This window comes from Echiichthys vipera, assembly GCF_963691815.1.
Source record: "Echiichthys vipera genome assembly, chromosome: 13".
NCBI classification, from domain to species: Eukaryota; Metazoa; Chordata; class Actinopteri; order Perciformes; family Trachinidae; genus Echiichthys; species Echiichthys vipera.
This window is the reverse complement of record NC_139838.1, coordinates 18,181,996-18,201,254: the sequence shown is the minus strand read 5'-3', so window position 1 is coordinate 18,201,254 and position 19,259 is coordinate 18,181,996. Positions and strand designations below refer to the sequence as shown.

The 19,259-nt window shown below is 38.8% G+C and overlaps 2 protein-coding genes across 2 annotated transcripts; both read right to left on the bottom strand.

The window, feature by feature from the left end:
- Positions 1–349: 349 nt before the first annotated feature.
- Positions 350–5,478, bottom strand: sf3b4 (splicing factor 3b, subunit 4). Its single transcript, XM_083925547.1, has 6 exons — positions 5,433–5,478; positions 4,022–4,150; positions 3,351–3,893; positions 1,680–1,847; positions 1,356–1,517; positions 350–609 (listed from the first exon to the last, which is right to left on the bottom strand). The coding sequence occupies exons 1-6, from the start codon at positions 5,464–5,466 to the stop codon at positions 440–442; spliced, it is 1,206 nt and encodes a 401-aa protein (XP_083781673.1). The 5' UTR covers positions 5,467–5,478; the 3' UTR covers positions 350–439.
- A 1,604-nt stretch (positions 5,479–7,082) lies between these two features.
- lix1l (limb and CNS expressed 1 like) lies at positions 7,083–16,993 on the bottom strand. Its single transcript, XM_083926278.1, has 6 exons — positions 16,471–16,993; positions 13,523–13,686; positions 13,039–13,179; positions 12,099–12,194; positions 11,716–11,793; positions 7,083–11,019 (listed from the first exon to the last, which is right to left on the bottom strand). Exons 1-6 carry the CDS (start codon positions 16,808–16,810, stop codon positions 10,768–10,770), a joined length of 1,071 nt encoding a protein of 356 aa, XP_083782404.1. The 5' UTR covers positions 16,811–16,993; the 3' UTR covers positions 7,083–10,767.
- Positions 16,994–19,259: the final 2,266 nt, after the last annotated feature.

The window sequence follows — 19,259 nt, the reverse complement described above, 5'->3', positions numbered from 1 at the left end:
TAGTTCTGTGAATGACCCCCCTAACCATTCCCTAGAACCATCGGCCCAAAACTTCCACCCATACACAAGACAAAATAAATATCTGAATGTACTGGACAGCAGAGCAATTGACCTGTAGTATGATACGGCCGTAACACTACAGGTTGAACCAAATGAGTCTAAACGTCTGCTGTGGAAAGGACTTATTCCCATATGATTTACAACACACGCAAATTCTTACAAGTATATTTCTTTCTCACTCGTATTTGTGGGTGAGAAAAAAAAAAAAAAAAAGCATTCCAAAACTGGTACTAAAAATTTTATTTGTTGGAGGTCTTCATCTGTACAACGACCCAGAAAAAAACAGGGGGTTAAATTATTCTATTACAAACGGGACTAAATCTTCATGTTTTTGTAAAAAAAAGCTAAACTAGAGCCCGTTTTTGCAGCCTGAGGTGGATTAAGGCGGCATTGGTGCTCTCATAGGAACGCGGGGCGGGACGCCAGGGGGCCTTGGAGGCATTGGAGGTCCTCTCTGGAAGCCAAAAGGCGGACGAGGAGGAAGGCCAGCACCGTAGCCAGGTGGAGGCATGGGAGGAGGCCCTCTCATACCTGGAGTCATAGGGTGACCTGAGAGAGAAAGAGAGCAGGAGGGTCAAAACGAGATGGAACCTTTACCTATGACTATATGCTCTCAGCAAGGTTACCGCAATCTATATTTCAACACGAATCATGCGCAGGGGTTCAGAGTTATGGTGAATAATGGACAGTTTGGAGACTCAAGGGAAAAATAAATGCACTTGTTCAAGTTTTGTTTCATAAAATTTAAGTCCAAAACAATCAGTTTCAATAATTGGCTACTCAATATTGCAGCGTTTTGCCGCTCCAATCTAGGAAACAAGGTACACTTTAAGTTTTCTCCTTTTTGGTTTGGGTGGTGGCATGTTCTCCATTACTTAACATACTCTAAATTATGATCACATATGTCAAAACGCAACAAATTTCAAACACATTATTCAGGATTCTTACAGCTATTTAAGAGTAAAATTCAAGCACTTGAACAAAAAAGTACCAGACCGTCCGATATTTCCTACTTTCTCTCTTTGGTTGTTTTGGTGGCAACGGATATATAAAAGTGGAAACTTCCTCCTACAACCACTTAGACTGAAATGAAGCAACTGAACTGATTCAGGCATTAAAGAATCAATTTTAAAAATCAAATCTAATTTGCCACAGTAGTCATGGCAACAAGTGTGTATGCCAATACTACAAATCATTAAATCAATTTTGTGGCATAATGTAGAAGTATGGTTATCGACATTTCACTTGCTACTGCACAGACGTTAGACAACACAGATTTAAAGAGATGTTCTTACCCATGGGAGGTCCGTACGGTGCTCTGGGTGGCATGCCCATAGGCGGGGGTGGGGGCATGCCAGGTGGTAGCGGTGCCCGAGATTGATTTGATCCTGGGGGAGCAGGAGGTGGAGGCACCATGCCAGGAGGACCAGGAGGGGGCATGGGCATCTGAGGCATACCTGTGGAACAGAAGCAATGATGTCTACAGGCTTGCTCAAGCAACAAACTACTTTCCTAATTCACATTAACATCCACTACAGAATTTGAGGACACTAGATCACATATTACATGTGTTCAGTATATTTGTGTGTAACCTGTAACCTTCAGCAACTGTCTGTTACCTGGATGCATGTTGCCAGGAGGGAAGGGTGGTGGTCCAGGTGGAGGCCCACCACCACCACCCTGTTGTCCTGGTGCCCCTGCATTTGGAGGCATGGACATTGAAGGGGGCATTGATGGAGGCATCGACCCAGGAGGAGGAACGGGAGGGAAACCAGGAGGTGGCATGCCTGCACAAGAACAGGGTAATTATTTCATATTCTATTGTACACAAAGTCATGATTTACTTAAATATTACAAGTCATCTTGGCCATTGTTATATTTTTAAATGTAATTAGTGTCTCATAAAAGGGGTCATTAGTCAGCTGTCATGTTCACTTTTAATTACAGACACTTCATCAAATCTATCTCATTATCACATACTGATAAAACACACACATGCCATTTAAAGTTTCTACTTTATCTCATTGCTGGTAATGAAACCTGTTATCTGCTCTCATGACACTCACCACAATCAACTACTCAATCTATAACCATTAATCAGAGACAGCTGCTGTATATGACAAGTTCTTACAAGAGAAAAAAATGATACTATTGATTAAAGCTTTAAGAAAAACAAAAACTCAAAAAAGTAAATATGCGAAAAAAAATCTGACTTTCTTTTTTTAAAGAAAAAGAGTCAGATTTCTCAGTCTCCCGCTTCTTAAATGTTAATATTTTCTGGTTTCTTTCCTCCTCTATGACACTAAACAGAATATCTGAGTTGTGGAAAAAAAACAGGACATTTGTGGATGTCGTTTTGAGCTCTTGGAAACGTTTACCAACTGTTTTATCTATTTTCCGACATTTTATAGCCCAACAACTAATAGGTTTATTGAGAAAATCACCAACAGATTATTGGGCAATGTTTCCATTATTGTAAATTGATAGTAGCAGCCCTAACTTTGGCAGGGTGACTTGGGGCCCGTTCACACGAAGACGTGCTTTCCTGTAACCACACAACTTTTGTGTCGTTTTGGCCGACCATCCACATGCAGCCGGCGTTATCGGAGCCTGAAAACGCTATTTTTTTGTAACTAGTTCCCAGAGTGGGAAGATTTGGAAACGACCCCTGTGGCGTTGTCGTTTGTACGGCAAAACCGCATTCTTTATTAACGATGCAGTCATCGCCCCACCTCGGACCTCTGACCCCTGCGGTGTCATATTTTAGTGTAAAGTATATTTTTGAAAAATCTTTTATCCTGAAATTCCACAGTGGAAGTTCTGTGAATATTAAGCAATGAATCTTATTTCTATATGTATTTGGTATTTGGGCCTGGTTATGTAACACTTTATTCTGAAAACTGGACGTGGACACAAGAAAAATATTTTTTACACAACTTCCAGACTTGCATTTTCACGTGTGCTCGCATAAAGCTAATACTTCATCTCCTTTCTTCAGGTAAGAGTTTTATACTGCAGGGTGCGACAGAATGACAGTTAAGTGTTTATCTTCGTGTCAGCTCCTCTATGCCGTTTCAATGCATTGACCAATACTGTCAGAAAACAGGCGCACTACAAATATAGAGCCGGCAGAATCTATAATGATTTGCTGAACAGTGGTTTTAAAATGTTCTGCATTACACAGCAACGGCGGTTTAAAAAAAGCTGCACAACTGACAAAAAGGGGAGCAACAGGACATTCTGTATGTTATAACGTCCTACCCCGTGTAACCACAATATTCCGGTCATACCTTGCATGGCCATCCCGGCTCCCATTGCAGTAAGGACAGGTGTCGGAGCACTTGGTGGGGGCGGAGCGTCTGCAAACAGCTGATGTGGCCTGTCTGCCTGAGAGAGAGGGTTTTGTGCAGCCAGGAGTCGCTCTGCAGCCGAGCCGTGTCGTTCCCCTTTTGAGTCCTTCTTGAAGGCGTAGGACACTGTGATGGGCCTGTTGCAGAGGTACTGGCCATTCATGGCCTCAATCGCGGCATCTGATGCGTCAAAGCTCGCAAAATTGATGAAAGCATAACCCTTGGAGTTACCGGTGTCTGGGTCTCTCATGATCTTTGGCGTCTGGAGGATCACGCCAAAGGCACTAAACGTGTCATAGAGCAGTTTCTCGTCAATCTCCGGGTCCAGATTACCAATGAAGATGTTAGCACCAACATCCAGGTTTTTGTTGTGCGCAGAGGCCTTATTAACTCGAATGGGTTTGCCATAGAGCTTGATCATATTCATAATTTTTATGGCATAGTCAGCATCTTCTTCACTAAGAAACTCCACGAAGCCATAACCTGAGAAGGAGAGAAAAAAGTTGCTCATGTGAATGATATTTATCTGCAAAATAGATTCTTAAGGGTACAAAGAGTCTTGTTTTTCTTTCTTATATGACTACACAGTTACAGTTTTAGAGACTATTCACCTTGATGTTGGCCAGTCACCCTGTCTTTGGGCATGTGTGTGTTGACCACAGGGCCAGCCTGCAGAAAAAGCTCCCATAGTAATGGCTCTGACACTTTCTCATCCAAGCCGCCGACATACACAGTGGCATCTGAAAACATAAATACACATTTAAAATATACCGGATATTGGAATTTCTTAGATGTTCATTAGACAAAACTTTACACAGAGCTGGGATTAGTTTTTCTTTGTATTAAATTGTTTCAAATGAAATACTGTTGACTTTTGATTTATTGTTGGTGCACAAGTTGGCACTAAACTAAAAAAACTCAGTTTGAAATGTTGATTCTCTTCTTTTGCTAGTGTGTATTAGCAGCTAAAATAAATAAATAACACTTCCATGTAAAGTGCACTGCAAACAGATATTTTAAAATGTAATATAAAAAACCTGACAGCTGTTGCATACATTGAATTGAAGTGACTAGATCTCTGTAACTGTAAAGCTGTGTATGATATTAATTTTAAAAAAAATGACTGGATCTGCCCCATTCATCATTCAGTAATTAGTCAAAATCCGAGCGGTGCATCTCTATTTCTTAACTGTCCTAATATTTTGTAGAATATTATTGTATGATTGTAGAATAATATTGTATGATTTCATTTAGATTAAAGCTACACATAAAAGGTTTCACATTTGCAACAAAGTAACTAATTAGCCCTGAATACACTTTGGAGATTACAGCTATAGGACATCAATTGTATAAACTCTCAAAACAATAATACAGAATCAGAAACCATTATATTTTTGATATGACGTACCTAAATGCTGCGACTTTTCTAAAAGGTTTTATTAAAGATAGATTAAATCACTTTCCTTCCTTTTAACAATTTTAACTGAAATAAACAATAACTAGTTATCTAAACATGACTGTATAGCTACAAATCCGTAAAACTAATATTAATACAATCTTCTACAGACCACATCCCTAGCTTATCAAAAGATGTGTAAAAGAACATGAAGCAACATCAGAAATATAATTAAATTAATTTACTTTTGGTTATCTAGTCAACATGATTAGCTTGCTAAGCTAACATTATCCGTTAGCCAGTTTACCTCTGCTTCTGATATTCTTACAACAGCTGCAATACTTCAGATCAATTAAAATGAAACGCGACACATTGTTTCATACGCAGCAAACAAGGAAGATAGATTAATTTACATCAAACTTCATTGAATGGCTAAATGAGCGGCTAGGCTAAGCTAACCACTGGACACGTCCATGTGATCGACTGTTGTTCGCTAAAAACTATCAGCTGACCCGGAGTTCTGTTGTCATAACAACAGGGTGAGCAGTTTGAAGTGTAGCACACACTCGGGTGTGTAAACGGCTGAAACTAACGGCTCAAACAGGCTTTTAAAGTGGGGTAGTTACCTTGGTTTCTTTCTGAGATTGGTCCCGCTGCCATGTTGAATGAACAACGCCAGGCGAGCGTCCTGCTGAGGCCCCGCCTCTTCCGGTATGTGTGTCAGAGCCGGAAGTAAGAAAAACACACACAAAAATAAATAAATAACATTAAAGAAGAATGACGATAAAAATCCAGCTGGATCTTAAACAGTATTTTGGTTTAATTTTACTTAGCGGACATTATGTGTTATTAATATTAAACATGCTTATTCCTCCATCAATGAACAATATGGAATTATTGCTCAATATTTTGGCCAAATTTTTAATTTTACAAATTCTTGAAGGAATTACTATCTTAAATTACAATCAAACAAGCACATCTAAGCATTTTTTTTGAAACATTATAAAATATCAAATCCTGTTAAAGCAAAGTTTAAGGTTGAAATAGGTATAATCTTTATTAAAAGCTATATTTAAAAGGGGTACCGTTTTGACTGTGTTGTCTGTTGTTTGGTGCAGCTACTGTAGGCTGGCACTGGGGGAAATGGAGTTAACCAATCCTGCAGCTGCTTATTCGTCCCAGCAGCTGAGTGACCAGAGACGGGCAAAAACTAGAGTCAATATAGACCAAGCATTCACTCGATAGACTGAGGTAAAGGAGTTCAACAGCATTAAAACGCACTCTGAAATGGCTACGTTTCTCCTTGATCGGTAAGCTAACTTTCATGTTTACTTAGCTGTAACGGCTAACAGTATCTGTCACTCAAACTCCTCTGTAATACTGTTAAATAAGGTTAAATGTTTTTATGGTGCGATTTGCCGGAGGGGATGGGTTTAAACAGGCTCAAACAGACTCTGGTCTCCTGTAGGCTACTGGGCCGGGTCTGACCAACCCGGCAACCCGACTGCTGGAATTATTTTCTGTTGTTGCGACTACGATCTTGACACACTAGATGGCAGTGTTTCTTAATGCTTTTTTTCCTGCCATGAATGATAACTAGTATTTATCTATATCGTAGGCTACTACACTTCATGAAAATAAATGTTGTGACATTAAAATTAAAAAAATAAATTAAAATCCCGTCATATTTCTGCAATCATTTCAAGATCTTTGTATTTTATTTTTGTGTAACAGTAAGTTATTTTCTCCATAACTTTCCATGTTGGATAAAGAAAGTGACAACACATTTTTAGAGCACTGTAATCAAAGAAATACAGTGCGCTGGAATATAATAATTACCCCTTTGGTTTAAGGAATGAGTAACTTTCACACTGTTTTTAAATTAGAAAAAAGAATAAACATCTGTTTTAACTGAATATCCACAATCAAGTGGAGACAAACTCACAAGGTCGTTCTATGAGTGCTTATCCATGTGGTCCCTGTTAATTAAAAACAGAGAGAAATATATTTAAAAAAGGAACCAGGTATTAATGAACAGTCATCATATTTAAATAATGTGTACTGCTGGAACAGTTGAAAATATCCTGTTATTAATTCCAGGTCTGGTCTAAATGTGTTTTCGAGCGCACTGTCCTTTGTTTACATTAGATACATTACACACGTTTATCATTAAACTATTAAAAATTATTACCTATTTAGACTTACTTGGTCCCAGTTGTGTACTAAGCAGTGAAAAAGTAACATGACCTTTTAATACACGTTTGTATGAGCCACTTTATTACATCATATAAATCTACTAAAAGTATAAACATGGGATACAAAATGTTCTTCAAAAATACATACAATAAGGGCCTTCAGAAACACTTTTATAAAACAATACTGTATAGAATATGTAACATATAAAAACAAAACTTAAGCAACACATCATGCATCAAAGTCAAAAGATGAAAAGCCCGTTTTTTTTCTTTGAAAAAAGGATGTGAAAAAAAAGTTTTAAAAAGCCTTAATTGGTAATGATAAAGGAAAGTCACAGGCATTTGTAAGAGGAGAGCTTTGAGATTAATGGCTTGTGGTCAAAGATCATACGCGTAATAAAATTCTGAATTAGAAAGAATGCAAAAGAAAACAACCAAAAAACACGCAATTCAAGATCTCCAGCCTCAATACTGTACTACTGTACTGTGCTGTCTCGTTTTTCTCAGTAATTACGTTCCAGCTTTGCAAATCTCAGCAAATTGGTTCAGGGGACGATACAATCACAGAATAATTAATTAAACGTATCTGCAGATGAGATTCTGGGAGCAGGAGTTAACGAAAGTGAAAAGGCAAATATGACATTAACTGTGTTGAGCTGCAGAATTGTGAGGTCAAAGTGTTCACTGTATCAGTTCAAATGTCTGTTTTAACTTCTCAGTATTTACTGAAGAGAGCTGCAGGGTCAAGAATGACTTAGAAACATTTTCCTGCTTGTGTTGCACACATACTTTGCAATCTGAGTACCAAACAAACAATAATGATTATACATTGTATACCAAAGGCAGTAAGATTTAATGAATCCTTCATAATCTAATGTCATGTAACATATTTAAGGAATAGTTTGACACTTTGGGAATATGCTTGTTCACCTTCTGGTGGAGACTTAGATGAAAACATTGAAACAAGGGCTGCAACAAACCATTATTTTCATTATCATTTGATATAGAAAATAATCAGAAGATTAATCAATAACGAAAATTAGTCGTTTGGTTGATAAAATGTCAGAAGATGAGAGAAAAAAAATGTCCATCCCAGTTTTGACCAGGGTGATGTCTTTAAAGAGGTGGTAGCGGCTTGCACAGCAGCCAAATTCTTGCAATAACACTGAGAATAGCGTTCACAAGATGCGTGTGTGTTTCGGCTAAAAGTCATTCAGCCAATCAGCGTCCTGTGAGGAGCTACTGGCAGCTGAGATTGGATTGGACACGAGAGATGACCGCTTGGTCAAAACAACAATGGCGGCACTTAAAGAGGTTAGCTCAGATGTTACGCTAGCATCAGTTTTATCAAATCATCTCACAAGTCAGGTTAGGAAAGAATCTGAAAACAGCATTTTCTGTATGCCAAATTACTTTAACAATTAATCACTTATCCAATCTAATCGTTCAAGTTGTCATTGATACAATTTTCCCACCTTTACTGTTAATATTAAACTACCACGAGCAACAGTTTTGTGCCTTTCTGCAAAGCTAAGCTAACAGGCTGCTGGCTGTAGCTTTATATGTAATGGACAAATATGAGAACAGTAACGATTTTCTCATCAAACTCTCAGCCAGGATTAAATACACGCATTTCCCAAAATGTCAAATTATTCCTTGAAGGTACTCTAACAGTTATATAGCATGTGGTCTATACATTTACCTTTACATAAAAAAAAAAAAACATTTTAAAAAAGCAGAGTACAAAGACCTTATCAAATTAAAAGAAACTTTTTTCCTTTTTTACATGTTGCATGTTACCAATTTCATAAAGGCACGATGATCCCAGGGAAGAGACGCAGCAATAAAATAATAAAACTGGATCTGGCTTTAATTATACTCCCTCTTAGCTTCTTTGTTTTCTATTTGTCTCCACAAATTTAACATAATCAGTTTCTGCTGTTGACAATCGAGCATCCAGCGGCGAGAATGAGCCTTCCTGCTGTTTAACTCGCAGCCCACATTTCCATCCAACTAGAGCCTCACATTAACAATGAAACTCCCACTTCTATTACACGGGGTCTTTAAAAGGCTACTCACTGAAACGCCTTCATCCGTATAATGTATTCAATACATTTTAGATACATAGAGAGAAATATAAAGATATCACATTTACAGTATACATGAAATCAGGTCCTTCAGCATAAAAACATTTGAAAGGTGATAAGTGCGAGTTACCGGTACATTTTAGCCCGCAGTCATACACCAGCACTGCTGACAAACAGATTCTGCTTCGTGTGTATGTCAATGAAAAAAACTCAAGTGCTGGCACTGTTTTATATCGACTACAATGACTCATACATGATGAATCAGCTTGTTTAAAAACAAAAAGATCCCACAACTCTTTTTTTTTTGGCCTTCACATTTTACCTTCGATCACTGCTATTATTCTTTGTTTCTGCCGAGTCCCCGACCTACATTTGAGTCCACCAAGCAACAACTGTTTTGAACTCCTCTTAAAGAAGCACATGAGAAACACAAACTTGTATCACAAGAGTAATTCCATCATCTAAGTGTAAAAACAGCATCGCTTTGCAGATCCTGTAGTTGATAGCACACTGAAAATATACATTCAGCTAGTGTCATGGTCACCGAGTATACAATGAACATTAATATAAACGTCAAAAGCCTTCACAAACAAAACAAAAGAACATAATGAAGGTTCAATATCTGATTTTTTTTTCAAAAACCTGAGTTGCTGTCAGAGCAATCAGTCACCTGCTGACATTTTAGCAAAGTACCCACGAATTATTGCATGAGCCAATATGGATGCTTTAATGCTTGTGTGAATTCTGGTATTATTTGAGGATGCAATTTCAACATATTTACACTACATTCTCAATTCAACAGGCCTGTAAACCCATTATTAAAGGGTTATTACGTGGGAACTTCTATCCTCTTGCTGTTTTTGTGGTTTAGAAATGTTCAGATTATTAATGGATACATTTAAGGTAGCAGCATCGAAACTTCTTCAGTAAAACAATACCTGCTTTCGACCCTTGTTGTATCCTGATCTAATAGAAAAATGTTATTTGCATGGTTTTGCTCACAGCCATCACCACAAGCGTTCTTTGATTTAATGTGACGTGTGATTGGCCCACTACCGCAGAAGCTACAGCCCATACAGTCTGTGGTGTGGTGAAGTCGTGCACAATGTATTTGACGGAGTTGGCAGCTCAGCGTGCCAAGATGCTTCCATTCACACAGAGTGAAGTAGAAAAAAAGTATCAAATGAAGTTCTCTATCAGAATCACTTGTAGGGTACTGGTATCATCATATGCTAGTAAATACATCCAAAACATGAAAGAAACAAACCTGGATGATCCTTACCTTGAACAAATGTGTTTGGTTTGATGGGTCATATTAAACTATGTCCCGTACATTCAGTGATAAAAAGCAGGTTGCGTCTCTGTAGGTTTATGTCGAGTAATGAAGTCATGAAAAAGCTGGAATGCCAAGCAAGTTTACAGGTCATTTGTAAAATAAAAAAACACTGTTATCCTGTCATCACTAGGCACAAGAGGTAACGGCTATAGCGGCAAGTGTTAGGTTTATGGACGGATGTGCATACTGTAAGTCAAGGCCTGATTACCTGGTCCTCACAACAAAACACAAGATACAAAGCCTAAAAGGTCAGATGAAGCGCCGTTATATCTATGACGTGATCAATACTGTTACCAGGAATCCTACGGAGTGTGAAGGCATGTTTCCACAATGGACGGCAGGTTTAGTGTGAGGGCAGGGTGGCGGTGTTGGCTGCATTGAGTTGGCCAACAGCCAACATCAGGATGTCTTTCTTCTCTTTGTAAAAACGCAGTTCTCTGCCCGCCAGCCTGGCGTCCTCCAGTTCTCGCTCCGTCGACGCCACCTCCTGCGCAATGGTGCTCGCTACACTCTGTTCTCGGTTCACCCAGTCGGCGGCCATCTGAGTGCGCATGTCATCATCCAGAGCCCGGTGGGAATAGTGAGCCAGCACTTCCTGCAAATAAAATAAGAGAGATAAAGCTAAGCGGCGTTTACTGAAGATCCAGTGAGACTTCAGTAAATCTTTTGGGTACTAATCTTATTAAGAAGATAGTGTACCCGAACCATGTTAAATAGTTTCTTTAACACTCTAAAATTCAGTGTTTCGTCTATTAGTTACACTTACTTAATTAGTCACAACTCAGTTCATAGCAACACAGCAATCCTTGGCCTCATGTTAACTCACATAAAACTGATCCCACTGAATTTCACACAGTGTATGCTGAGTTTAAATGCATTAAAAAGAGAATTAGATTGGAATTATATCTGTGTCAGCAGAAACCTGAAATAAAGGTCCTATATAGTAAAAAGTGAGATTTCCACATCTTCTTCTATTATAAAGCAGTATAGCAGACAGTTCATTCTTGCTTATATCAGTTGCTGATAATTATCAAGAGGATAAACTAAAATGCAACTAGATCATTTATTTTAATCAATGTTTTTGGTAGCTAAAATGTAAAATGCTCTTCCTCTGCAGTGATGTTATTTTCCGTTACATTCTCCAGAAATGCTCCCCAGAAATGTTTAATGTGTCTGCACCAGCCATGCCACGTGGGGGAAGATATGACTCAGAGTTGGGTTGTTTGGGAAACTTGATGAAAACTACAGTATTTGTTATAACTGAACCCTGCTGTGAGATGAATAACAGTACCTGTCGGGAACACTGTCGTTCTCTCATGGCTTTGAGACTCCCGTTCCAATGCAGCAGCTGGAACACAGTCATCAGCTCCTGAAACACAAACACAACCAAGTCAGCACGAATTAGGAATGAAGCTCGCTTCGGGACACTCAATGTGCAGCGAATCAGTGTTGCAAACCAGGCATGCTTCCTTCAGATTCCATTTTCCTATTTAAAAAACGTTGATCTGCTCTCTACCTTTGTTATATTTTATACCAAGCTCAACACATGCGAAACATTTCAACACAGCATCTAGGCTTAAACCTTGCCAATTCAATTTTACACAATCCTGCTACATCAGAGGAGCATACAATTCGACTTAACAGGACACAGACACATCTCTGAATTTTACAAACCTGAAACTCCAGCATGGACTTTCCTTTGTTTGACTCAAGCATGAAGCGAAATGCCCCAATTCCTGTGTTGGGGTTGTCCGCCTCTTCTCTGTTTCCCTGTAAACAACACCAAATGATGTCAGCGTGCTTTGCTGGCCCAGACAACTGTTTAACAAATACTGGATTTGGGGGTTAAATATAACAAGGAGAAAATGATGAGGATATAAAACAAGTATTTAAAATGTATGTTGTATGCAATATGAAACATTTAGCTGGACGGAGTTGTCTGAAACAAAGATATCTGACATATGTGTCCATACGTGAGGAAGGTTTTAGAGATTTAGTGTTCAGTGTGTTGTGGTTAACAATGAATTTCACCACAGCAGAAGTGAGACTTTAGGAAGCAAATCCCAGCAAAGTAATCTTTCTATTACTTTCTTTTCAAAGTGTCAGTTTGAAAGTCTGCATTGTGCATACTTTCAAAACCTCTACTGTACTGCAAATAGCCGTGTGCATTATATAATGACACCAATACATGTTAAAGCAATTCTTACCTTTATGTAATTTGTACACTTTTCTTTTGTAATCTTAAAATGCTCCTCATAAGCGTATGGCACACTAAAATGTAAAAGAAATCCACCAGGCATTGAAACTCAGCAAGTGAATGAGGTCTCCAACCTCACATTAGTTAAAGTGTTGATTTTAATAAGATATGAAAGCATCAATCATGCATTTGAGATGAATGAGATAAGAGTATATCATGGTGTTCCTCGCCCCCTTTTGCTTGGCGCTGTTATTGTAAACAAACATTGTGATTGGATCTATAGTACTAACGTGTGTATCTTACATTTCTGTCATTTGTATATCACCATGATGAGAGAAGATGTAGTGTGATTTTGATTGCTCCGGACTCAAAGACTTAAGCGCACAACTTTCTGTGATCTATTATACATAAACTTACATTGAAGGACGCCAGGGCCTCACTGACGCTCTTCTCGATGAAGTCGTCTGTAATGCGTCGAGAGGGATGCTCATTGAAAACAGAGTTCATCAGGGCGATCTTGGCAGCGCTGCGTCTTGCCTCTGCCTTTGTTGGACAGAACTGTCAAACAGTGAAGAGAACATGCATTAGTGGTCAGATACAATCAGAAATACAGATATGCGGTCGAAAAGATAAAGGCAGCCAGTGTTTTTGTGGAGTAAAGTTAGCAACAGTGTGCAGACAGAGACCTTCATTTGCATCCATATTTGGTATGTTGTGGTTACAAGCATGTTGGGATTCTGTAAGCTTGTAACGCAGCACTTGAGCTGCCGCTTTTCTTACATTAAACGTACAGTTTGAAGGGACTCTCCACACGCACACATATCAATTATCGCTATTTTAAAATCAAAGACAACTCCAGCTCTGTGATGATCTTGTCTTGAAGGAAATGCAGACACGGTACCTGGAAACTTCCGAAGCAGCTGCCTCCGGGAAGACTGACGTAGCAAACGTATGGAGGGCTGCTGGATGGGACCATTTCATAAACAACTAGAGCTCCGTTCCGCAGGTCGGCCCCTCTGGTCAGCTTCATCTGCCAGAACTCCTGTAAAGCTTCCACCACGTTTACTGGAGGGCGCAGAGATAAAAAAAGAAGCCTTGTCACAGTGCGCTACGTCAATAGTTTTTTAAAAGTGCCATTAGTCCATGCTCTGCAACATCCTCTCTAAACACAAAGGTGGAAGTGGTGAAGGGAAGGTCATCTCAAGGACGCCAGTGGTTTTTCCTGTTTAGAGGAAATGCTGCATCACCTCAGAGGAACTGAGGAGGAGCAACTCTACATTTAATGTGCTCTTGTGAGAAATGTACACCCCCCCCCCTCCAAAAGGAAGCAACAACAAAAGCAGTAAAGATTCGGAGCTGAGTCAGAAAGGATTATTTGGTTTTGGATCTGCAGGGAGATGTTAACGCAGCCAACATTATTCAGAGTCGTTTGTCTTCTGTTAGCTCGCAGCTCTTTCCTGCTGAGCGCTCGCTGTTTGATACTAACTCAAGCAGCTCGCTTCTCGAGTCTGGAGTGAGATCAGTGCGTTTTAGGTAAACAGATATTCTGTCATCAGATATATAAATCCCCAAACTGCAATCCAAATTACTGTGTGTAAAAGTAAAGTGCTCACTATAAACTGCTCTGTTGTTGTTAGTAATAACTCATGTGCTATTAAAGAGAACAATGTAAGGACCTTAAAAGTTCTTCTCTGTGGTATGACTTTCACAACAAATGTATATGCTGGTATCAGTGAGTATGCAAGTCTATAACACGTGATTTAGCCCTGAAGGAAAATCTGAAAGTAATTTATTCATGTTCTTTTTCTTTAGGCGACTATTTTACAAAGCGTTTAACCTGAGCCAGGCCATAATGAAAGCAATACTATGACATCCAGAGAAAATATTTATTTTTTAAATGACTTATTTGTTTTAGCATTATGATTTTGCAAGTTTTTTTATTTTTATTTATTAATTTGACTTTAAATGCACTCGTATCGGCCCATATGTAAAGTCAGGCATCAGAATCAGTATTGGGAAGGAACAAATGGTCTAACATTATAAAACATATTCTTTATTGTGTCCTTCTAACAGTCAAATGAAGCTGGTGTTAGATTATGATGAGCCACGGGATGAACAGAATATGCTTTACATTTCTACGAGTATAGTTTCCCTAAACAATGGGCCACCTAGGCTCAACAAACCAAAGTCAATAAAAGTTATTTTTGAGCATCTAAAGCGTTCAGCACAGTGAAAGATAAAGTATGGAAAGACAGGAGATATTGGGAGATGGTGGAGGATGGCAAGTGGTGCTGTGGTCTGGTATCAGCCAGGAAATATCTGGCATCACACGGAAAAGTAAAAATAGACTTAGATTATGAAATTGATATATTGTTTTCTCAATTATCACTAACACAACATTTACTTGTCTTAATAGTCTTGAGAGTTTTGACTTTTATTGCAGATGAAAGCCTTTTAATGGCATGGTAATAACTATACCACAGGAAAGATGTAGGGATGCAATATAACAGGGGAAATGATGAATGTCCAAAGGTGGCATGTGTTTTTGTCTTTTTTATTTCTTACTTTAACTTTTTACCACTTTCTATTCTTGTATATGTTTGTAGTTTTGCTCATTTTTGTTTACTTTTATCTGGTGTTTTGTTTATATATTTTCTTATTTAAGTACTTGCATTTTGCTCTGCCTATAGTTGGACACAACAAGGTTTCACTCTACATACCTCCTGTATGTGACAAATGAATCTCTCATGAATCTGTCAAGAAATGTGATAATTTACCTATAAACTAATACTTAAACTTAAAGATTAAATCCTAAAATTTGAGCTACATTAAGACAAAAACTTAAAACCGCCTTAACAGTCCTGTCAGTGTTGACGGTGTTAAGTAGCCTTACGGGATAGAGGAGGGATGAGGCTGTTAGTCAGGAGCACAGAGGGACAATCTTTTGGAAATAAATCCTATTAGCGGCACACAGGAACACTTGTATCAACTCAACAGCCAACATTACTGCAGCTCCTGGTGTAATGTTGTTACTGGTATGCACAGGCCTTTCCACTGTGCTGTAGTGAGAACTAAAAATATATATATTTTTAATGGGTGGGTAAAATATGACCTCCAAATATACTTCAATATGACAAAGGAATGTATTTGGAACATCAGAAATTAATGTTTTTTTCCTAAAAAAGGTTTTAAAAGTTGTGCAAATTACATCCACATGGTAACAGCAGACTACTAACCACAAGGTATAGTAGTCTGGATAATACACAACACAGCCTATATGTTTGATTATAAAAAGATGAACATTTTTGCTCAACAAAAAAAGTGGATAACCTAATTTAACCCACTAGCCTACATCTTTTTTACTGCCAATAAGTAGCCTAAATCCCCTGCCTTTCCCTTTTTATCAGTATTTTTTACAGTTTACATTCCAGGACCAGTGTTGCACCATGTCCAATTTAAAACAAGATGAATTTAATGTGAATTATTTATAGGTATAGTAGTTTATTGTGTAAATTGTAAGTGTAAATGTGGACTAATCCCCCAGAGCTTAATCCTATAATGAAGTGATTGAAGACAATCTTGGGACTATAAAAGCTGTGTAAATGTAAATGGACACTTTTGACTCCAGAAAGAAACATCATGGTGATATTGCACCCGGTTGGAAATCCCCGTAATACACGGTAAAACAATACAAAGTCGTTATATTTGACATTTTACAGGAATTTAGCAATTTTTCTCCTGTTTTGAATCCACTTCCAAACAAATGGCGCAGCTAAAAGTGGCTTCAAAACTCTCCAAGTAAACAGAACAATATGTCACATATTATAACACCGTTATCACACTCATTACCTCTGCCGTAGCCTTGCGTGTGTTTGGCGAAGCTGCGCACCACAGCCTCCACCGCCTCCTTCAGCACCGCCGGGTTCCCCGGGTTACAGTGCCCGGTGGCCCCCGGCCCCAGCCCCATTCCGATGCCGCCGTACAGGCTGTGGAACTGCAGGGGAGGCGGCGGAGGAGGAGGCCCGGACGAAGCGGAAAGAGAGGCCGGGGAGGGCAGCAGCGGCGCGATGGGGACCGTCACCCCAGGCCGGAGAGAGGAGCGAAGGGTCCCGGTCGGTCCTGAACCGAACCCGATGCCTGGCTGCAGCCTCTGAGGGCGGATACCGTCCGGGATCACGGCGGATTCCATTGTCCCAACGTAACGTCTGCGGAGCCCCGGTGTGTGGGTTCAAGTACCGATCAGCCCGACGGGTTCAGGTTCAATAACGGTCTCTGCAGGACTGGACGAACAAAGTGTTGCAGGGTTTCGTCAATCACAGCCGAAAGAAGAAGTTATCGGATGTTCAGTCGACACATATCAGCGCGGCTGTGCATCCTCGCTCTCTGGATTAGACTGCGGGAGTGTCAGTCTGCTGCTGCCTTCAGGGACCGCCCGTATTCTGCAGCTCCTGTAAAAGAAGCATCACACCAACGTTTTTCAAGATTCACGATGGTTCATTTGTCATATGCACAACAATTACAGCAGCTGTCCGAGGCTATGCAATTCTTGAGTCCCATGCTGCGTAAACAACGTATTATATACATATATAAAAAGGAAATGCACAAGACAAATACGAGTAAAGACAGTAATTTGAGACCTAAATAAAGCCCAAAATAGTGCTAAAACATGGTGCATGTTTACATCTTTGAAAGGGTCTATATATATATATATATATATATATATATATATATATATATATATATATATATATATATATATATATATATATAATATTAAAAAGTCCCCAGTTCGTGCTGGAAGATGCAGTGCCAGTCAAAATATATAAATAAGATATGTTGGATTTCACTATAATGTTATATCTTATATTACAAACTTCTGATAGACACTTGTTTGTAGGCTAACCATGTAGGCCTTTCAATCATTTAATTAATTAGTCTTTATTGAACAACAACAAGCAAATGGGATTTTCAGAATCCTAAGTGATAAATACATAACTCAAATAATATAGATCATGTTCAAAGGGGAAAGGGAGAAGTTAAAAACTTTTCTGGTACTACCCCCTCTTATTTTTTTATAATTATTTATAATTATTTATCACAAACAAAGTAAAAAGTAGAAATTCAGAGCTCAAGCTCATAATAATTTGTCTAGTACTGAGTATTTTTTTTATTTATTTAATTAAGAACTCAAGTGCATGTGAACATAATGGGGATGATCCTAATCAATTCCCCTTTATAATGTTTAAATGGCGCATAAGGGAAACAGATGAAGTCGTGTAATAATTTGATTTAATTCCTTAAGACACCAAACTCTTAAATGTCATATTTTAGTAACTTTGGCATCAGAATACCCACATTTTCTCTGTGCCATAGTAGTAGGCTATGTTCAGTTATATACATGCTGTTGTAATAATTACGACATTTTCTGTAGCACCTGAATGCAGCAGTGGAAAGTCAAAGAAATATCAAGCCAAGAAATCTGAGCCTCCCCTGTTTCTCTGGCACCAACAGAGAACAACTACAGTGTGGGTTCACAGCTCAGCTCTGCAGCCTGAAGCATGTGATTAAAACTTGGAAACGGAGCAACTCAGTTTACTCGATAAGAGGGTGAAAACAACGGTGATCCTTCTCTGAAGCAGATCATGAAAGTTTGAAGTAGCTGTGTTTAACTTTGAGTGAGTGGACCACCAGAAAGACTTGAAGAGGAACTGGGACCTCATCTTGAGTTTCCTAAGAAAAAAAGAGAGAGCTTGAGTAATTCTTCATTCTTTCTGTGGTCTGGTTTGAGGCCAGACGAGGAACTGGGGAACATTTGAATACATCTTTTTTTGTCAAAGCTGAACCTGCAAAAACACATTTTTCAACAAATTCAACAAGACTGAGGGACTGAAAATCTCTCTAAATGAAACCTTTGAGATGTGGCCTGTTAACGTTGTTTACTCTGAGCACACACACAACAGAAGGACGATAAACAACGGTCATTTATGAAAATTGTAATGAGTGTGTGGCTCACTGGAGGGCGTGCTCTCGTGTCATTACATGGGTTAATAACCTCAGTGATGTTGTTCTCTTTCTAATGCTACTCTGTGCACATTTGTTGCTCCACAGTTTCTATTTAATTTTTCCCTAACTTCTTGACATCTTTTTATTCTCTCACTGGTGATCAAATTACTATAATTATAACTAAGAGCCAGACCTTTTTTCATCGCAGTAAGCCGACCTGTCAAATGTCTGACTTTGACAAAATCCAGAGATGGAAAGCACATTTACTGAAATACAATTTTGAGTTTTCTTTACCTGAAGTTTTCCATTTCATGCTACTTTGTTCTTGTACATGTCAATATTGTCCTTTTTACTCCGCTGCTCTTGCCTGGCAGCTGTTCATATTACGATTTTACATAAAAAACAATTTATGCCTTTGAGTTGTAGGTCCACCCAGAAGACATTTCCTCTCTGAGCCTCTCATATGGTTTCAGTTAAATACTAGTTGAAAGCCAAAAGATGTAAATGCTTCAATAATTTGCAAAAAAAAGCAACAATTAGAACAAATTCTAAAACATGAGTACACATGTGACTCAGAAATTAGCTTTTTTCCTCCTCTCCCTCATTAATCATCTCACGGCCCGTCACATTTATCT